This window comes from Bufo gargarizans, chromosome 6 (genome assembly GCF_014858855.1).
Source record: "Bufo gargarizans isolate SCDJY-AF-19 chromosome 6, ASM1485885v1, whole genome shotgun sequence".
Classification (NCBI taxonomy): Eukaryota; Metazoa; Chordata; class Amphibia; order Anura; family Bufonidae; genus Bufo; species Bufo gargarizans.
Window position 1 is genome coordinate 89,392,637 of NC_058085.1, and position 16,186 is coordinate 89,408,822.

Genomic DNA, 16,186 nt, shown 5'->3' on the forward strand with positions numbered 1-16,186 from the left:
CTTGAATTAACATGTCCCTTTGGTCACATTATGTTCTGTGTTTTCTAGGGGTACCATCATTTTTGTCCATGCCTGTTTCATGAGTTTATTTTTTTACATAATTCTGTTGAAGCATGGTTGAAAAACAATGTCTGACTTTCATTGGTTAACATTTATAGAATTTTAATTTATTATTACTTTTGTCAGATTAAAGTTATTTCTGTGACCATTGTGACTTTTTCTTTCATTGACCAAAGGGTACCAACAATTTTGTCCACGTCTGTAGCTGGTTTAGTGTTTTACCATGCAGGCACTTATCACCTATATCAAGGTACACCTGATGTTATATGTTATGTGCCGGGTCGGGAAGGGTAAATTACAGAGAGGGAGACAGGAGGGCAACAAGGTCCTTTTCACAAGATTGACATGTCTGAAATACGTATAATGTCCTGGAATGTTAGGGGACTGGGTAGCGCCAGGAAACGCACCATGGTCTTTTCTGCAATCAGAAGATTTAATCCACATATACTCTGTTTGCAGGAAACCCATTTAACGGCAGATACTACTAGACGTACCCAAAAGCCATGGGTTCAATGGGCACAACATTCATGCCATACCAGCTTGTCTAGGGGGGGTGTCGTTGCTGGTACATAAATCCCTTAGGTGGGAAATGGAGGCCAGCCAGATAGACCCGGCTGAGAGATTTGTGTTCACAGCGGCATACATTAACTGTATACTGTATGTTATACTAGGTATCTACATTCCGCCGCCTTTCTCCTTACAGATTGTTTAGCAGGCAGTGAGTTTTGCAGCCTCATATCCATCGGCCCGTATAGTAGGTCTTGGTGACTTTAATACGACCTTAGATAAGGACTTAGATAGACATCACTTGGCTGAGGCTTCTGACAACCGCCCTAGTAATAAGACATCTCTAGCCACATTAATGGGAGAGGTAGGATGGATAGACATGTGGCGTCTTAAATACCCCGATACTAGACAGTACTCATGTCACTCGACTAGCCATAACATACCATCACGAATAGATTATGCTTTTGGTAACTCAGCTATGTGCTCTCTGACATACTGTATAGAGTACGGACCAAGGGGCATTTCTGACCATTCGCCGATACAACTAGAGGCTGGGAGGGTATAGGATCAGACGCTCAACACTGATTAATCCTTTCTGGCTGTCCCTGTTTGGACCTTCTGATCGCATTCCTGATCAACTGAAGGTTTTTATGGAGGGGCATGGAGAAGTTACAGATTACTCATTACTCTGGGAAACCATGAAGGCATATCTTAGGGGATGCCTGAGATCTACTATATCATTCATCAAAAAAAAAATCAGCAGCTAAACAAGAGGAAAGACTAGCAGCGGAATGCACTAGACTAGAAGCAGCATATGTTGCTGACCCCAATGACTTGAATAGAGAATCTTGGTTCACATTAGGGAGTCAGTATTTGACCCTACTCAAAGAAAAGGCCCAACAGAAAATGTTCTTCACAAAACATATTTTGAATTGGGCAACCAATCTAGCAAATGACTCGCTCATATTGTCAGACAGAATCAGGCATCCCCGACTGTATTACGTATCAAGGCCTCAGATGGTCAGATATGGTCAGACCCTGAACCCATAGCGGGTAGATTTCAATAGTACTATAAGGACTTATATGAGACCAAAGTAAACTATGAGACGGATGACGTCATTCAGTATCTTGATGACCTAGAATTTCCTACATTGACGCTGGAGGAAATAGACAGTTTAGAAGCCCCTATATCCACTCAGGAACTAGAAGATGCTATAGCACAACTAGCTAGGGGTAAATCTCCTGGCCCCAATGGATTACCCCTAGAGGTCTACGTTAAATATGCTGCCCACATCAACCCATTGCTAATCCGTATGCATGAGGATGCATTTCATAAAAGATGCTTACCACCATCAATGTATGACGCCACCATAGTGGTTCTCCTTAAGCCGGGCAAGGATCCAGACGAGTGTTGGTCGTATAGGCCGATATCCTTATTGAATATCGACTATAAAATTATAGCAAAGATTTTGGCCATACGTCTTGGGAAAGTGGCTAGTACCTTGGTTCATCCGGATCAATCTGGATTTTTGCCCGGTAGATCTACCACTGATAATATCAGACGGGTGCAGGTGGTGACCCAAATTGGAGTAGAGAAAGGAGAGCGATGGGCTTTAGTGTCTTTGGATACCGCAAAGGCGTTCGACTCTGTTGAGTGGCCCTATTTGTTTCAGGTGCTTCACAAATTTGGTCCTAATTTTATCCAATGGATAGCTATGTTATACAAACATCCCAAAGCGGGTATATTAGTCAATGGGTTGATGTCAGATAGTCTCAGCTTGGGGCGGGGTACGCAACAGGGATGTCCTCTGTCACCATTGCTATTCGCCCTAGCTATAGAGCCGCTAGCTATGCGAATCAGAGCGGATTCACAATTCCATGGAATTAGAATAGGAGAGCAGGAGGATAGGGTCGGCTTATATGCTGATGACATGGTGCTATTCATGTCACAGACGGAAGCCACACTTCCTAGAGCGATAATTGAAGTATTCAGCCGGTATTCTGGACTGAGGATAAACTGGTCCAAATCGACCTTATGTCCTTTATAGCCACTAGATGATACATTCCCCCAGGGAGAATTAAGAATTACCTGTTGTACCTAGCTATAAATACCTGGGTGTATATATTATATATATATATATATATATAGCAGGGATTACCCCTCTCAGTACCTGGGAGAATCAATTTAATAAAATTGATTATTCTACCTAAGTGTCTATATATACTGCAACATGCCCCCTATGTAGTCCCAAAGGCATTTTTTTCAGAAGCTCGTATCCTTAATGTCACCTTTCATCTGGGGTACGAATAGACCGAAGTTGTCTATATTAAATCTGACGTGTCTTAAAAAGGAAGGTGGCATGTCTCTGCCTGATATACACTTATATTACCTAGCTGGGCAATTGAGAAATATAAGAATCATGGCTATTGCCAAACGGCACTCTGTGCAGACAAGAAAAGCATCTTGCAGAATAGCTAGATCTCACTAATCTATGGCCAGTTCTAGAACAACCTAAATTGTTCCCCCATAGGTTGCTACCGATTCATAGGGTGGCTGTTCAGATATGGTTGGCTTGTAAGCATCTACATAAAATCGGGTCAGACCTAATGGAGACACCAGTTTGGAATAATCCCATGTTTCCTGATCTGATTGTACTGCGGGACGGTGCATTCTGGAAGGAGCATGGGGTTGTCACACTGGGTAACTTATATAATAATAATGTTTTTAATGACTGAGTCCTTGAGTCATAGACATGAGTTGCCCAGGAATACATTCTTTAGGTTCCTGCAGCTAAGACATGCCATGCAAATGCATTATAGGGATACCCCAGTCCTATTGTCCACATTCCCGATAATTGGAGTCATACGTTCTCAAGGACCATGTGGCTTTATATCAGCACTTTACACCCATCTCCTATGTGTCAAACTAAGATGTAACCCGATGCAAGCACTGTCAAAATGGAAGGCAATGATTCCGGATTTGTCTAATGAAGACGATGAGGAAATACTTGAATCCCCCACACTAGTATCACCAGCCATTAACAATAAGTTTATACAATTATACATAATACATCAAAGTTATGTCTCCACGGAGGTTACACAGGATGGGCAGGATTGCCCACTCCAGGTGCCATAGATGTGCGTCAGAAAATGCTCATTTCTGGCATCTTATATGGGCATGCCCTTCCATAAATAAGTTTTGGGAGGAGGTGGTGACTCTACTCACAGATTTATTGGGATGTACAGTGCCACTTCATCCTAAAATATGCCTCTTTGGAATATTGGACGAGATTCTATATTCCCACCATACAAGGATATTCGTGAGCGAAACCCTATTTTTGGCACGAAAAGCGATAGCCATTAGATGGATGGGAGACAGAGCACCTACTCTAGCACAATGGAAGCAATTGGTCAATACTATAATCCCATATAAAAATATTGTGTTCAAGAACAGGGGCTGTATGCCCAAATTTCAGAAGGTGTGGGGGGCATGGTGTTCATCAACACGAACGCTCTATTCAGCTCACAGATTGACAGAGGCTTTGCGGGCGGAACAAGGTTTGACAGGTTGGAGAAGATGGGAAATTGTAGACCTAGATATGCCACTTTAGCTGTTATTATTGCCACTACCTTTTATTAGCAATATGAGCCCTCCCTCTAGAGATGGGATTAATCTTACCGATACGGCACAGGTGTTAAAGGTTTTATTCATTGAGTCATGTATATGTTACTTGCACAACTCACTTTCATTATGCTGATGTACAATATATGGAAGTATTTGTACATGAGTGTCATTATAATTGGCTTTGTGTGTTCAATAAAGCGAATAAAAAAATAAAATAAAAAAAAAGATGGTAGCTAGGGCCTATTAGCTCCTTATGCATACAATACATGAAATATATACATCACAAAGCACATTTTCAACCCTTTTGCAGTGTACCACTGCTGTAGTAGTGGGGCGCTGCGCTGAGACGCACATCACTTACCTGTAACCTGAAGTTGTGATTTCATGGTGACGCCATTTACCGTTGGTTTTGGGGTTCCGCCATCCATTTCCCTTCTTCAAATCTGTGTCTGCAGGTAAAGCACACAGAAGCAAGAGGATTACTACGCAATGTTCTGGCAGATTTTGCAGAATGTATTGGTTTATTTTGCACTCCGTTAACTAGGGAACCTAATATTAATCTTTATAGAGGGGATTTCATTTTGTGCATTACTTGGCACATCAGTATTTGCTTCTAGTATGTTGGCTTCATATGGTTGTTACATTTATTCTATGCGTCATTCTGCGTTAAAAATTCTTCAATGAAATATAGTAACCTGGAAAGCCCCTGTAGACTACAAAGCCTGAAAGCCTCGGGTGTCAATCCCTACAAACCACAATTTATACATTCTTTTGGATCTTATGGGAGAAGAGGACCCCCCCAATCAGTTTTTATGTTGCAAATTTTGCAGAATTTATTTTCATTTCATTGCTATCATTTTGTAGTACACAACCATTTTTGATTGTTATTTTTTTTGGTCAAATAATTCACACAAAACCACAGCAATTCTGTCTTTTATATGGTATTCACTGTAAGGGATAAATTACATGATAATGATATAGGGTTATTAAGGAAGTGGCGATACCAAATATGTGGAGGGGTTTTTATTTTTGCAATGTTTTTCAATGGAAAAAAAAGGTGTATTTGTTAACCTGGCGTTCTTTTTATTTAATAAAACTTTATTTAACTCTTATTTTTACCGCTCCCTAGGACCAAAAGGGGACATGCGATCTTTTGACCACTTAGACAGTACACTGTAGTACTGGTTTGCGGGGCGGAGGCACGGACCAGGAAACATGTGAAAGGGCTTTCGTGACTCCGCTCTGCAAAAGATGTGTCCAATCTTTTCGCCACACCTTGCGGATCACTTCAACGGGTCCGCACGGCCGGTGCCTATATTGGCAGATCCGCAGATTGTGGCTGGCAACACAGGCATGGCCATTCCACAGTTGTGATTGTGCCCTAATTAGGAGGCAAGATGTGTTTTTCCTTCTTTCTTTCATTTCATACAGCCCCCTACTGTTTAGCACTTTTTAAAACCCTTAGACAACACCTTTAAATGAGGACCAGTACCAACCCAGATACTCTAGAAATAAGGGCAATATTTCCATTAATACCACCCTAAAATAAATCTGCGGTAACCCTAAACAAATGCCATTTGTTCTGAAATGCACAATGGCAGGTTTACAACCAGAACGGACTGGTCATGTGAGACCAAAATACAAAAAAATTAAAATACGCCGAATACCCGAATAAACTAAATATTAACTCTGCTGCCGCCCGCACAACCCGTGCATTAATGTATTCAGGAGCGCTCGCTGGAATGTAAGAAATCCAGAAGTGATACTGATAGAGAATGACAGTGCTGATATATAGGAGTGAGCTGTGAATCACACCACAGTCACCGGGCATGTTGTCATACATGGCACTGCTGATAGGAAGGCAGAGACATCTCTACTAATCTTCAACATGAAGATAGAAATAGGAGGTAAAAGAAGAAAGAAAGAAAAAAAAAGAAAAAAAAAAGAAAAAATTTAATTCAATGACAACAAAAGGGAGAACGAAGCGAAGGGCAACACTCAGATCCTGCGCAGCCGCCTGTACAAAGCAGACAATGCGCCATTTAATGGACTCATTAATAACCAATGGCGCTTACGTATACCTGTGCCACAGTTCACAACTGAGAAACGTGACCGTACGTTTCTGAACACTTCCTTTGCTGCTCTCTGAATGGGTGCACAGCGCAGGTTTTTACATCAAGTCAGGATGGCAGAGGCGACGGCAAGAGGTTCTTGGCTGATCTTCAGCGTAGGTTCACACGTAAGCGATTAGCTGACGATTTTCATGTGGTAAATCTGCAGCGTTTTACAGTACCAGCGACATGAGTGAGTTTTTATTTATTTATTTTTTAGCAATTCTCAGATTCTCTTCACACGTGGCAGAAAAAAAATCTGCGGCATCCATGGAGCGGATTTTAAATCTGCAGCATGTCAATTTATACCGCATTTTTTTTCTTGGGGGGGGGGGGGGGGAGGGGGAATAAAAAAATTTAATATGTGGCATTTCAGATCTGTTCATAGGAAATGAATTGCTACACAAAATAGAATACATCTAGTGAGCCCACTCTGATGGCCACGTAGTGTAAATGCAGGCAGAACGTTCTAGAGCTACATGAGTTGACCGGATTCATATATTAGTTTTGTGGAAAAAGATTTAGTATAACTTGTATTTCATTCACTAAACACCCCCCTCCACGCACGCACCGATTAGCCGGAGCTGGGTTCAGACCTGAGGCTGGGTTCCTACGCGCTGTAAAACGCCCCAAGAAGTACAGGCGCTTCTTTGAGGCGTCTTGTCGCGCGTTCCCGTACATAGACTTCCGGGAACGCGCGACAATGGGTGTTCGCTTGTCTCTGTATGCGCGATTGCAAACGCCGGTACAATCGCGCATACAGAGCGCGACATCCCGAACGCTCAGGTCTGAACCCAGGGTCAAGCTAAACAGGACAATACCGTATTGAATGAGTCCAGCTCGGGCTGAGGGGCTCCATCGGAGGTCACTTCTGAGGGGTCTCTCAGGCTGGAATGCAGCTAGAGCCCATCTTGAGCTCTTAGCCATGATCTAGCCTGAATTAGAGCTGCTTGCTGCTCTCACTACTTCCTGCGTGGAGACGGAGGGGGGTAGCTGGAGGCGCAGGGAGAGGAAGAGAATCACGGATGTTCCTCCTGTCCCTGTATGGGTTTAGACAATCCCAGGCACAGGGATGACATTAACGGGGTTGTCCGAGCTTTTACTAGTGATGACAGATGGTCAGATAGGTCATTAATATCAGATGGACAGGGGTCCGACACCCAGCACCCCCGACGATCAGATGCAAGAGGTCTTACAGCTGATCGGCGGGAGTGCCTGGTGTCGGATTCCCACTGATCTGATATTGGTGACCTATCCTGAGGAAAGCCCGGACAACTCCTTTAACTGTTTATGTTCTCTCCCAGGAAAGGTGACAGGTCCTCTTTAAAAGCTATGAATCAACCCTACGGAGCAGGATGCCTGGTTTCATAGGGTGATCCTGCTGAAAAGTGCTCTTTAAGGGGAGTTCGTCACCAGTGACCTTTACATCCAACTGTTTGCATAGACACAAAGCTGTGGTTAACCTGTTTAAAATGCGGTTTTTCTTTCGCTGATGCGAGGCTCCGTTCTCAAGTCATGATACTTTTTCTTAATAGGCAAATTAGGACTTTTGTGCACTGAGGGCGTCACCATTGCACTTGTTGCACCCAAGCACCACTCATTTCTGTGACCAGCCCTTTGATGGCTGCTTTGATTGACAGGGCCAGGAAGAGGCAACACGGCCAGGGATGGGCTGACCACAGAATGGGGTGGAGCTTGGGTGCAACAAGAGCAATGATGATACCCTCATTGCACCAAGGGCCTAACTGGAATATCAAGAAAAAGTATCATGACTTTGATCAACAACAAAAAAGTTTTATTCGGGTGAACCACGGCTATGCGCCTATGCAAACAGTAGGATAGGGAGGTCGCTGGTGACAGATTCCCTTTAAAAGGTGTTGTCTCATTATAGACAATGGGGGCATATCGCTAGGATATGCCCCCATTGTCTTATAGGTGCGGGTCTCACAGCTGGGACCCGCACCTATATTGAGAACGGAGCCCAGCAAGTGAAGGAGGGCACACTGCCATGCGCAGCCGCCCTCTATTTATTTTCTATGGGGCCAGCGAAAATAGCAGATTGAATGAATGGGTGTGCGGTATGCTCCCATTCACTTCTATGGGGAGCCGGCTTGGTGGTGGCCAGACCGGAGTCCTCCAGCCACCACCTTGCGGGGCTCTGTTCTCGATATAGATGCGGGACCCGCACCTATAAGACAATGGGGGCATATCCTAACGATATGCCCCTATTGTCCATGATGAGACAACCCCTATACATACACACACACACACACACACACGCGAATATGTCAATTCAGTGTATGACAGTACCAGCAAGGCGGATAATATTTTAGCAAAACTCATCCACATGCTGCTGAACACATTTGCAGAGTAAATTGCAGGTGTATTACAACCATAGACTCTTACAAGCACGTTTTTCCCCATGATACAGTGCACACACGGCCGGCGCCCGTATATTGCGGGTATGGTCAGCACACAGTTGTGTGGATGAGGCCTTACCCAGAGATTCGCAGGATGACGGGTTTGCAAAAAACTTTTGGGTGGGATCCCACATGCTGCAAATGTTGCGGATGCTCCACAGCAGAATTTAGCGTGGAAAGTCTGCAGCATTTACAGTACAAAGAGACATTTTAGAAATGGTACCCACACGCTGCAGAGAAGACCCACAGCATCAACTGACTTATATCCAATGTATGCTGCAGGTTATACCCACGACTTTCAAACTTTGCAACGCAAGGTTTTAAAACAGCAGAGGACCTGCTGCGATCACTCAGAGAAAAGGCCAGTATGGCTGTTTTTTGATGGGTGTCATTTTTTTCCCCAGATCCACAGTGGACCGGGCACAAGTGGATGTATCCTTATACTTCTATCAGTGAAAGGTATACCTTTGGAATGACGGAAAGCGCAAGTAAATCTGTCATACTTGCACTAGTGCAGGACACAAGGAAAGGGCTGAAAACAAGGCAGGGAAAACCCCAAACTTCCTCCGAGACTGTAAACACCTCGCCCTGTAGTGTTCTTCATACAACCTGAAGCTTATGTAACATTTCATTCACCTTCCAACATGAGATCGGTTTTTAGCTATTAGACAACGGCTATACGGTATAACCATTTCCCCCAATGCCCAATATACATCAGATCATGTCCTTTCCTAATGTGTATGACCCTCCTTGTGCTAGTAAAGTGTTGGCCCGACACACCGATCTCAACAGGACCAGCCATCTAATGGATAAATCCGTCACCAGGTCAGTCCATCAAATCAAGGCAGTTTTTAAGTTGACTGTTCGTCGGCACGCAGCTTTGCCAGCAAAACCGCATCGTCAATAATAATGGATCTAAAAACTGCATAGATCTATAGAAAAACCGCACGTCGGTGTAGTTTTCTGCTGTGCAACGGACTCCTGAGGGGGACTCCTTCTAGGATGTGTATATGCTCTGCGGTTGTCATGGTCTGAGAGCTTTATATCGATTACCTGTGCTCAGGATACATCATCCGAATATTGGGAACCCTGCTGATTAGCTGTTTAAAGAGGCCGTGACGCTCCGGTTTACGCTGCGACCTCTTCCTAGGCCAAGTGACATGTTCACCGGTCACGTAGCCGCGCTGCAGCTAAGTACCTGCAATACCAAGCACAACCACTATGTGGAGAGTGCTGGGCTTGGCAAGCTGCGAGGAAGCCACGGCCTCCTCAAACACCTAATCAGTGGTAGTCCGACACCCAGGATCTGATATTAATGATCTATCTTGAGGATAGGTTGTCAATATCAGAATCTAAGACAACACCTTTAGCAGTTTATGCAGATTTAAAAAAATTGATAGCCTATCTTTAGGACAGCCCATATAAGGCCTCATTCACATTTCAGTGGCCGTTTCACGTCCGTGAGAAAAAATAAATAAGAAAATCATTCTGTGTTATATCCAAGAAGATGTCTGAAGGATCCGTGTTTGGACTATGTGTCTGGTTTTACCCTCCGTGTGTCATCCGTATTCCACATGTGATTTCCACTGACCCAAAAACTTCAATGGGCAACACTGACCAAACAAGTGATTTTTTTTCACTGACCCACAGTGTGAACAGACACATTGAAATAAATGGGTACGTGTGCCGTCTGTGGAAAATGCGGACGGTGGAAATGTGAATAACACCTAAGATTTAAAGGCTCTGACTTACTGCTGGTAAGCCGTCTCAAGGGGCCATGGAGCTGCAGTACCACTGCGAATAGTTGGTCCCCCCACAATCTAATACAGGCACCTATCCCAGAGAGGAGACTGATAAGTCGCAGCCCTCCTTGCGTTGTCCGGTGTATTACTTTTATAGTGAAAACGTCTTCCTCGCTTACACAATAGGAGCTAGTACAGAAGCCAAATTAAATTTTTACCTTGCTAATGTGCCTGCCCGCTGGAGACGTGATCTGCCTGCTGAAATGTTACTCCGGCTAGTGTGACAACAGGGAAAGTATGCCGCACTATTATGAAATGGATACCAGCAACGTGTTGACAAAACACCGGAGTGAATCACGTGGACGCTCATGCTGAATGGGCCGCACGTTATACCAGGGCTTGAAAAAATTTCCTTGGAATCTAGGAGCCAGCTAAAAAGGTTAGGAGCCGTTTTTTTTTTGTTTTTTTTTAACCTTATAAAGCCTTATTTTCAGCGACAAAAAGAACACCTCTTAAATTAACATATAAAGAAATCTAGAACCAAACAACATGGGCATTAACAACATATACAGCGGCAGTGTACAGAGTAGAGTTGTTGTGATACCAAATTTTTTATTCGATTTCGATACCCTAAAAAAAGTATTGCGATACTCGATACCATTCGATAAGACGCAAAAAAAATTTACAAAAAAAGGCACGTGCATCCCGCATTTAAAATAAAAAATTGTGAATTGCGCAGTTTGATTTATTTTTTCTGTTCCGGCGTTCACTGCATAGATTTTTTTCATATTTTAATAGTTTGGACTTTTCTGACGTGGCGATATGTTTATTTATTGTTTATATATTTAATGTGTGAAATTGGGAAAGGGGGTGATTTATACTTAATATTTTGGTGTTTTTTTTTTTTTTTTACACTTTTTATTTAATACCCATTTACCCCCTTAGGCTACTTTCACACTAGCGTTCATGGGTCCGTTCGTGAGCTCCGTTTGAAGGAGCTCACGAGCGGACCCAAACGCCTCCGTCCAGCCCTGATGCAGTCTGAATGGACGCGGATCCGCTCAGACTGCCTCAGTCTGGCGGCGTTCAGCCTCCGCTCCGCTCGCCTCCGCACGGACAGGCGGACAGCTGAACGCTGCTTGCAGCGTTCGGGTGTCCGCCTGGCCGTGCGGAGGTGAGCGGATCCGTTCAGACTTACAATGTAAGTCAATGGGAACGGATCCGCTTGAAGATGTCACCATATGGCTCAATCTTCAAGCGGATCCGTCCCCCATTGACTTTACATTGAAAGTCTGAACGGATCCGCTCAGGCTACTTGCGCATTTGCGGATCCGTACTGAACGGAGCCTCCGTCTGCATTAATATGATCGGATCCGTTCAGAACGGATCCGATCAAGCGCAAGTGTGAAAGTAGCCTTAGGGGCTAGAACCTGGGATATTTTAATCCCTTGTCCTATTCACCCCAATAGAGCTCTATAAGGGTGAATAGGATCTCCTGCTGTTCCTGCTGCCCTGTGCTTTGTGCACACAGCAGCAGAGAGCCGACTATGGCTTCAGTAGCGTCCTGGCTGCCATGGTAACCGATCGGAGCCCCAGGATTACACTGCTGGGGCTCCGATCAGAAGCTGCCACTAATGAAGAGGAGCGGAGGGGACCCTGTGGCCACTGCCACCAATGATTTTAATACTGGGAGGTTGAGAGGGGCGGGCGCACTGTGCCACCAATGATAATTAACCCATAATACAGGAGACTGGTACTGGCAGCAGATCAGCGGCAGTTAACCCCTCAGGTGCCGCAGAGGCAGGGTGCCGGCTATGTACAAAATTCCTGATCGCCATGGCAATCTGGGATTTGTCGAGCCCTGCGTTACACCACCTACTACTAATCCGCACTCGCCGAACCAAAGGGCTATTCCCATTATATCCACGGACTACGTCATAAACGACCCTCCAATATGGAGAATAGGGCCTCGTCTCCGGGCCACTGTGAATGGAGAAGTGGACGTACATCTGTGGCTTTCCATAACACTTCTATGGGAGTTCCAGAAATAACATGCGCTCTTACCAGGGCTATTTTTGAAACGCCCACAGAAATAAATGGAGAGGACCATGCACGAGTGGTCACCTCTCCATTCATAGCAGATGCGACAAGACGTTCTAGCAGCCAGAAGGAACAATATTTGTTGTGCCCTCCGGCTACTAGTGTTATCTGACATATTCTATTCTAACATACCTGTCGGCATATTAAGCTGACCGATCGGCTTAGAACTGGAGGTTTTGAGTCTCTGGATTTACGTGAGAATGTTTCCACTCACTAGTAGAAATCAGAGATCTTGAAAATAGTTCGGGACTGAAAAATGGTTAGAAAAATTGAAACTCCTTTAAAGGGGTTTTCCAGGAACTAAATACTGATGACCTGACCTCAGGATAGGTAATTGGTATCTGATCTGTGGGGGTCCAACACCCGGGATCCCGCCGATCAGCAGTTTGAGAAGGGGTTGGCAGCTTTTCCTAGGCCAGTGATGACACATTCATCGGTTACATGACCTAGGAGCAGCTGAGCCCCATAGATATGAATGAGGCTGCGATACCAAGCACAACCGCTATACTATGTACAGCACCGGGCTTGGTGAGCTCGAGGAGGACTCACAGGAGCGCCGCTGCCTTCTCAAACAGCTGATCGACAGAGGATAGTTTTTTTTTTTTTTGCGGACAGAAAAATACACACGGTCATGTGAGTGCACCCCCAGCAATTTACGAGTAGTATACAGTGGGGGAGACTTATCAACTTGCTTAGTTGCCCATATCAACCAATCAGATTCCACCTTTCATTTCTCAGAGCTCCTCTGGAAAATGAAAGATGGAATCTGATTAGTTACTATGGACAACAAAGCCAGTTTTCCTCAGCATTAGTTTTGATAAATGTCATCCAGCAAGTCTTGCATGTTGCTTCCACCCCGAGCTCGGACTACCTGTACTTGCCTAATAGCCAGTAAGAACTGATCTGCTATTCGCTTTCTATCTAGTGACATCATGCACAGCAATCACCTGCTAGAGAACCAGAAAATCCAGAGACACCGGTGTGACATAGGGAGATTCAGCGACCAGCTATCCAGCGCATGGCATTTTAATTGCTTCTTAAATTCAGAGAATGCACAACGTGACAACCGAAATATATGTGGACAGTCTTTGGCCTCGACCACATTTCCGTTTTTCACTGACGTGTGCTGTCCGCATTTTCCACAGACAGCACATGCACCAATTGATTTAAATGTGTCTGTTTACATTTCAATATATTTTTTTTATTGACCGTGGGGGTCAGTTAAAAAATAAATAAATAAAAAAAAAAATCACAAAGACATGCACTACTTTAATCCGTGATTGGGACCGCGCACGCTCATAGAAGTCTATGGGTCTGTGAAAATCTTGTGTGCGTTTTTCACTGATAACTGATAGGAGTTTCTTTGGAAATAATTTTTCAGTTGAGTAACTTCAGTGAATTATGGATGAAACACGGACCGACCACGGATCCTTGACGGACATCTTCATGGATGAAACACGTATGCTTTTTTTTCCCACGGATGTGTCACTGACATGGAAATGTAGACGAGGCCTTAAAGGGGTTTTCAAGGAATTTTATACTAATGGCCTATCCTAATGATTGATGGACTAAAGTGATAGGGGGTGCCAGGAGTCTGACCCCCAACTATCAGCTGTTTCCTTGGTCAGTGATGTCACAGTCATTGGTCACATGGCCTATTTACAGCTCAGTCCCATTCAAGGGAATGGGGCCGAGCTGCAATACCAAGCACGGCCACTATACAATGTACGGCGCTGTGCTAGGTATGTTGCGAGGAGGTCACAGCCTCTTCAAACAGCTGATTGGAGTTGTACCCTAACTGTTTATTACCAATCCCTAAGATAGGCCATCAATCTCAAAATCCCAGAAAACCCCTTTAATCTAGTATCTGCAACACAAACGACCCATCACATATGGTCCGAGACATCATTTTAATGTGGAATCGCCTGTTTAATTGGAATTTTTAAGACTCAAATGGGTTGTTTCCGTCTCAGAGGTCCACTCATGGTGAACAGCTGATGTAGCCGGGGAGGCCGCGGCCTGCTAGGCATGTCAGGCAATAGCAGTCTAGAAGGCTTGGGTCCACCTGAATAGGAGGCGCTTTTATTGGCTGATTCTATTCCCCCCCCCCCCATATGATATTCATATGCTGTTACAGGGCACATGAAACAACCCCTTTAAATTTGCCTCAAGTGCATAGGAGGATAGGGAAAATGGGAACAATATAAGACCTAGTTCACGCTGGGCAGTTTTAGGATCCATTCCTAGCTTTAGGTAAAAGGACCAAAAGATTGCTAGACCAAAGCACCCTGTGTGAACCTGGCCTGAAGGCTCACACACAGCAATGCCATATGAATGGTCCCATAATGCCTTTGTGTGCCACCATATGGTTAATGGGGTTAACTGGCTGTCAAAAAAAAAAAAGGGTCAGTAAGTACTACTGACCTCACCAATTACCCGCTGCTCTTCTCACGTTTTATGGGTGCCCACCCCCCCAAAAAAAACTCTATTTCATGATCCTTCTCAACAAGGAAACACCCACCATCTGCGGTCACTAACTGGCTGAGAAATCACACTCCATGCTGAGAAGGACCGGGGGGGGGGGGGGGGGGGGGGGTGTCAGGGCAGAAAGTGTCAGAACAGGAGCGGTGGGGGATCGTGAAGAGAGTATCACTATTTTTTAAAGTGTACCTAAGCTTACAACTAAACTTTTTTAAAACCTATTGTAAATGTGCTAAAAAGAATATTCGTAATGTTTTTGTTTTTTTTTGTTTTTTCCTGCGCTCGCTCTGCTCCGCTAATAGCCTGCATATCACATTGGTAGAGGTTGAGCAGGAGCTCATACACCACAAGGCTCCTCCAACCCCAACACAGCCCCCTCAGGAGAGAGCCGCTGGTACAAGCAGGAGCTCATACACCACAAGGCTCCTCTCAGCCCGACACAGCCCCCTCAGGAGAGAGCCGCTGGTACAAGCAGGAGCTCATACACCACAAGGCTCCTCTCAGCCCGACACAGCCCCCTCAGGAGAGAGCCGCTGGTACAAGCAGGAGCTCATACACCACAAGGCTCCTCTCAGCCCGACACAGCCCCCTCAGGAGAGAGCCGCTGGTACAAGCAGGAGCTCATACACCACAAGGCTCCTCTCAGCCCGACACAGCCCCCTCAGGAGAGAGCCGCTGGTACAAGCAGGAGCTCCTACACCACAAGGCTCCTCTCAGCCCGACACAGCCCCCTCAGGAGAGAGCCGCTGGTACAAGCAGGAGCTCCTACACCACAAGGCTCCTCTCAGCCCGACACAGCCCCCTCAGGAGAGAGCCGCTGGTACAAGTAGGAGCTCATACACCACAAGGCTCCTCTCAGCCCGACACAGCCCCCTCAGGAGAGAGCCGCTGGTACAGGCAGGAGCTCCTACACCACAAGGCTCCTCTCAGCCCGACACAGCCCCCTCAGGAGAGAGCCGCTGGTACAAGTAGGAGCTCATACACCACAAGGCTCCTCCAAGCCCGACACAGCCCCCTCAGGAGAGAGCCGCTGGTACAGGCAGGAGCTCCTACACCACAAGGCTCCTCTCAGCCCGACACAGCCCCCTCAGGAGAGAGCCGCTGGTACAAGTAGGAGCTCATACACCACAAGGCTCCTCT

The 16,186-nt window shown here is 45.3% G+C and overlaps 1 protein-coding gene across 1 annotated transcript in view; it reads right to left on the bottom strand.

Annotated features, from left to right (window-relative positions):
• ITCH (itchy E3 ubiquitin protein ligase) overlaps positions 1-16,186 on the bottom strand; it is an 86,147-nt gene that overhangs the window by 52,661 nt on the left and 17,300 nt on the right. Inside the window, exon 2 of the mRNA XM_044296775.1 lies at positions 4,554-4,641. Coding sequence (XP_044152710.1) covers positions 4,554-4,620 — 67 coding nt within the window. The 5' untranslated portion in view covers positions 4,621-4,641. The remainder of the gene's footprint in view (positions 1-4,553; positions 4,642-16,186) is intronic.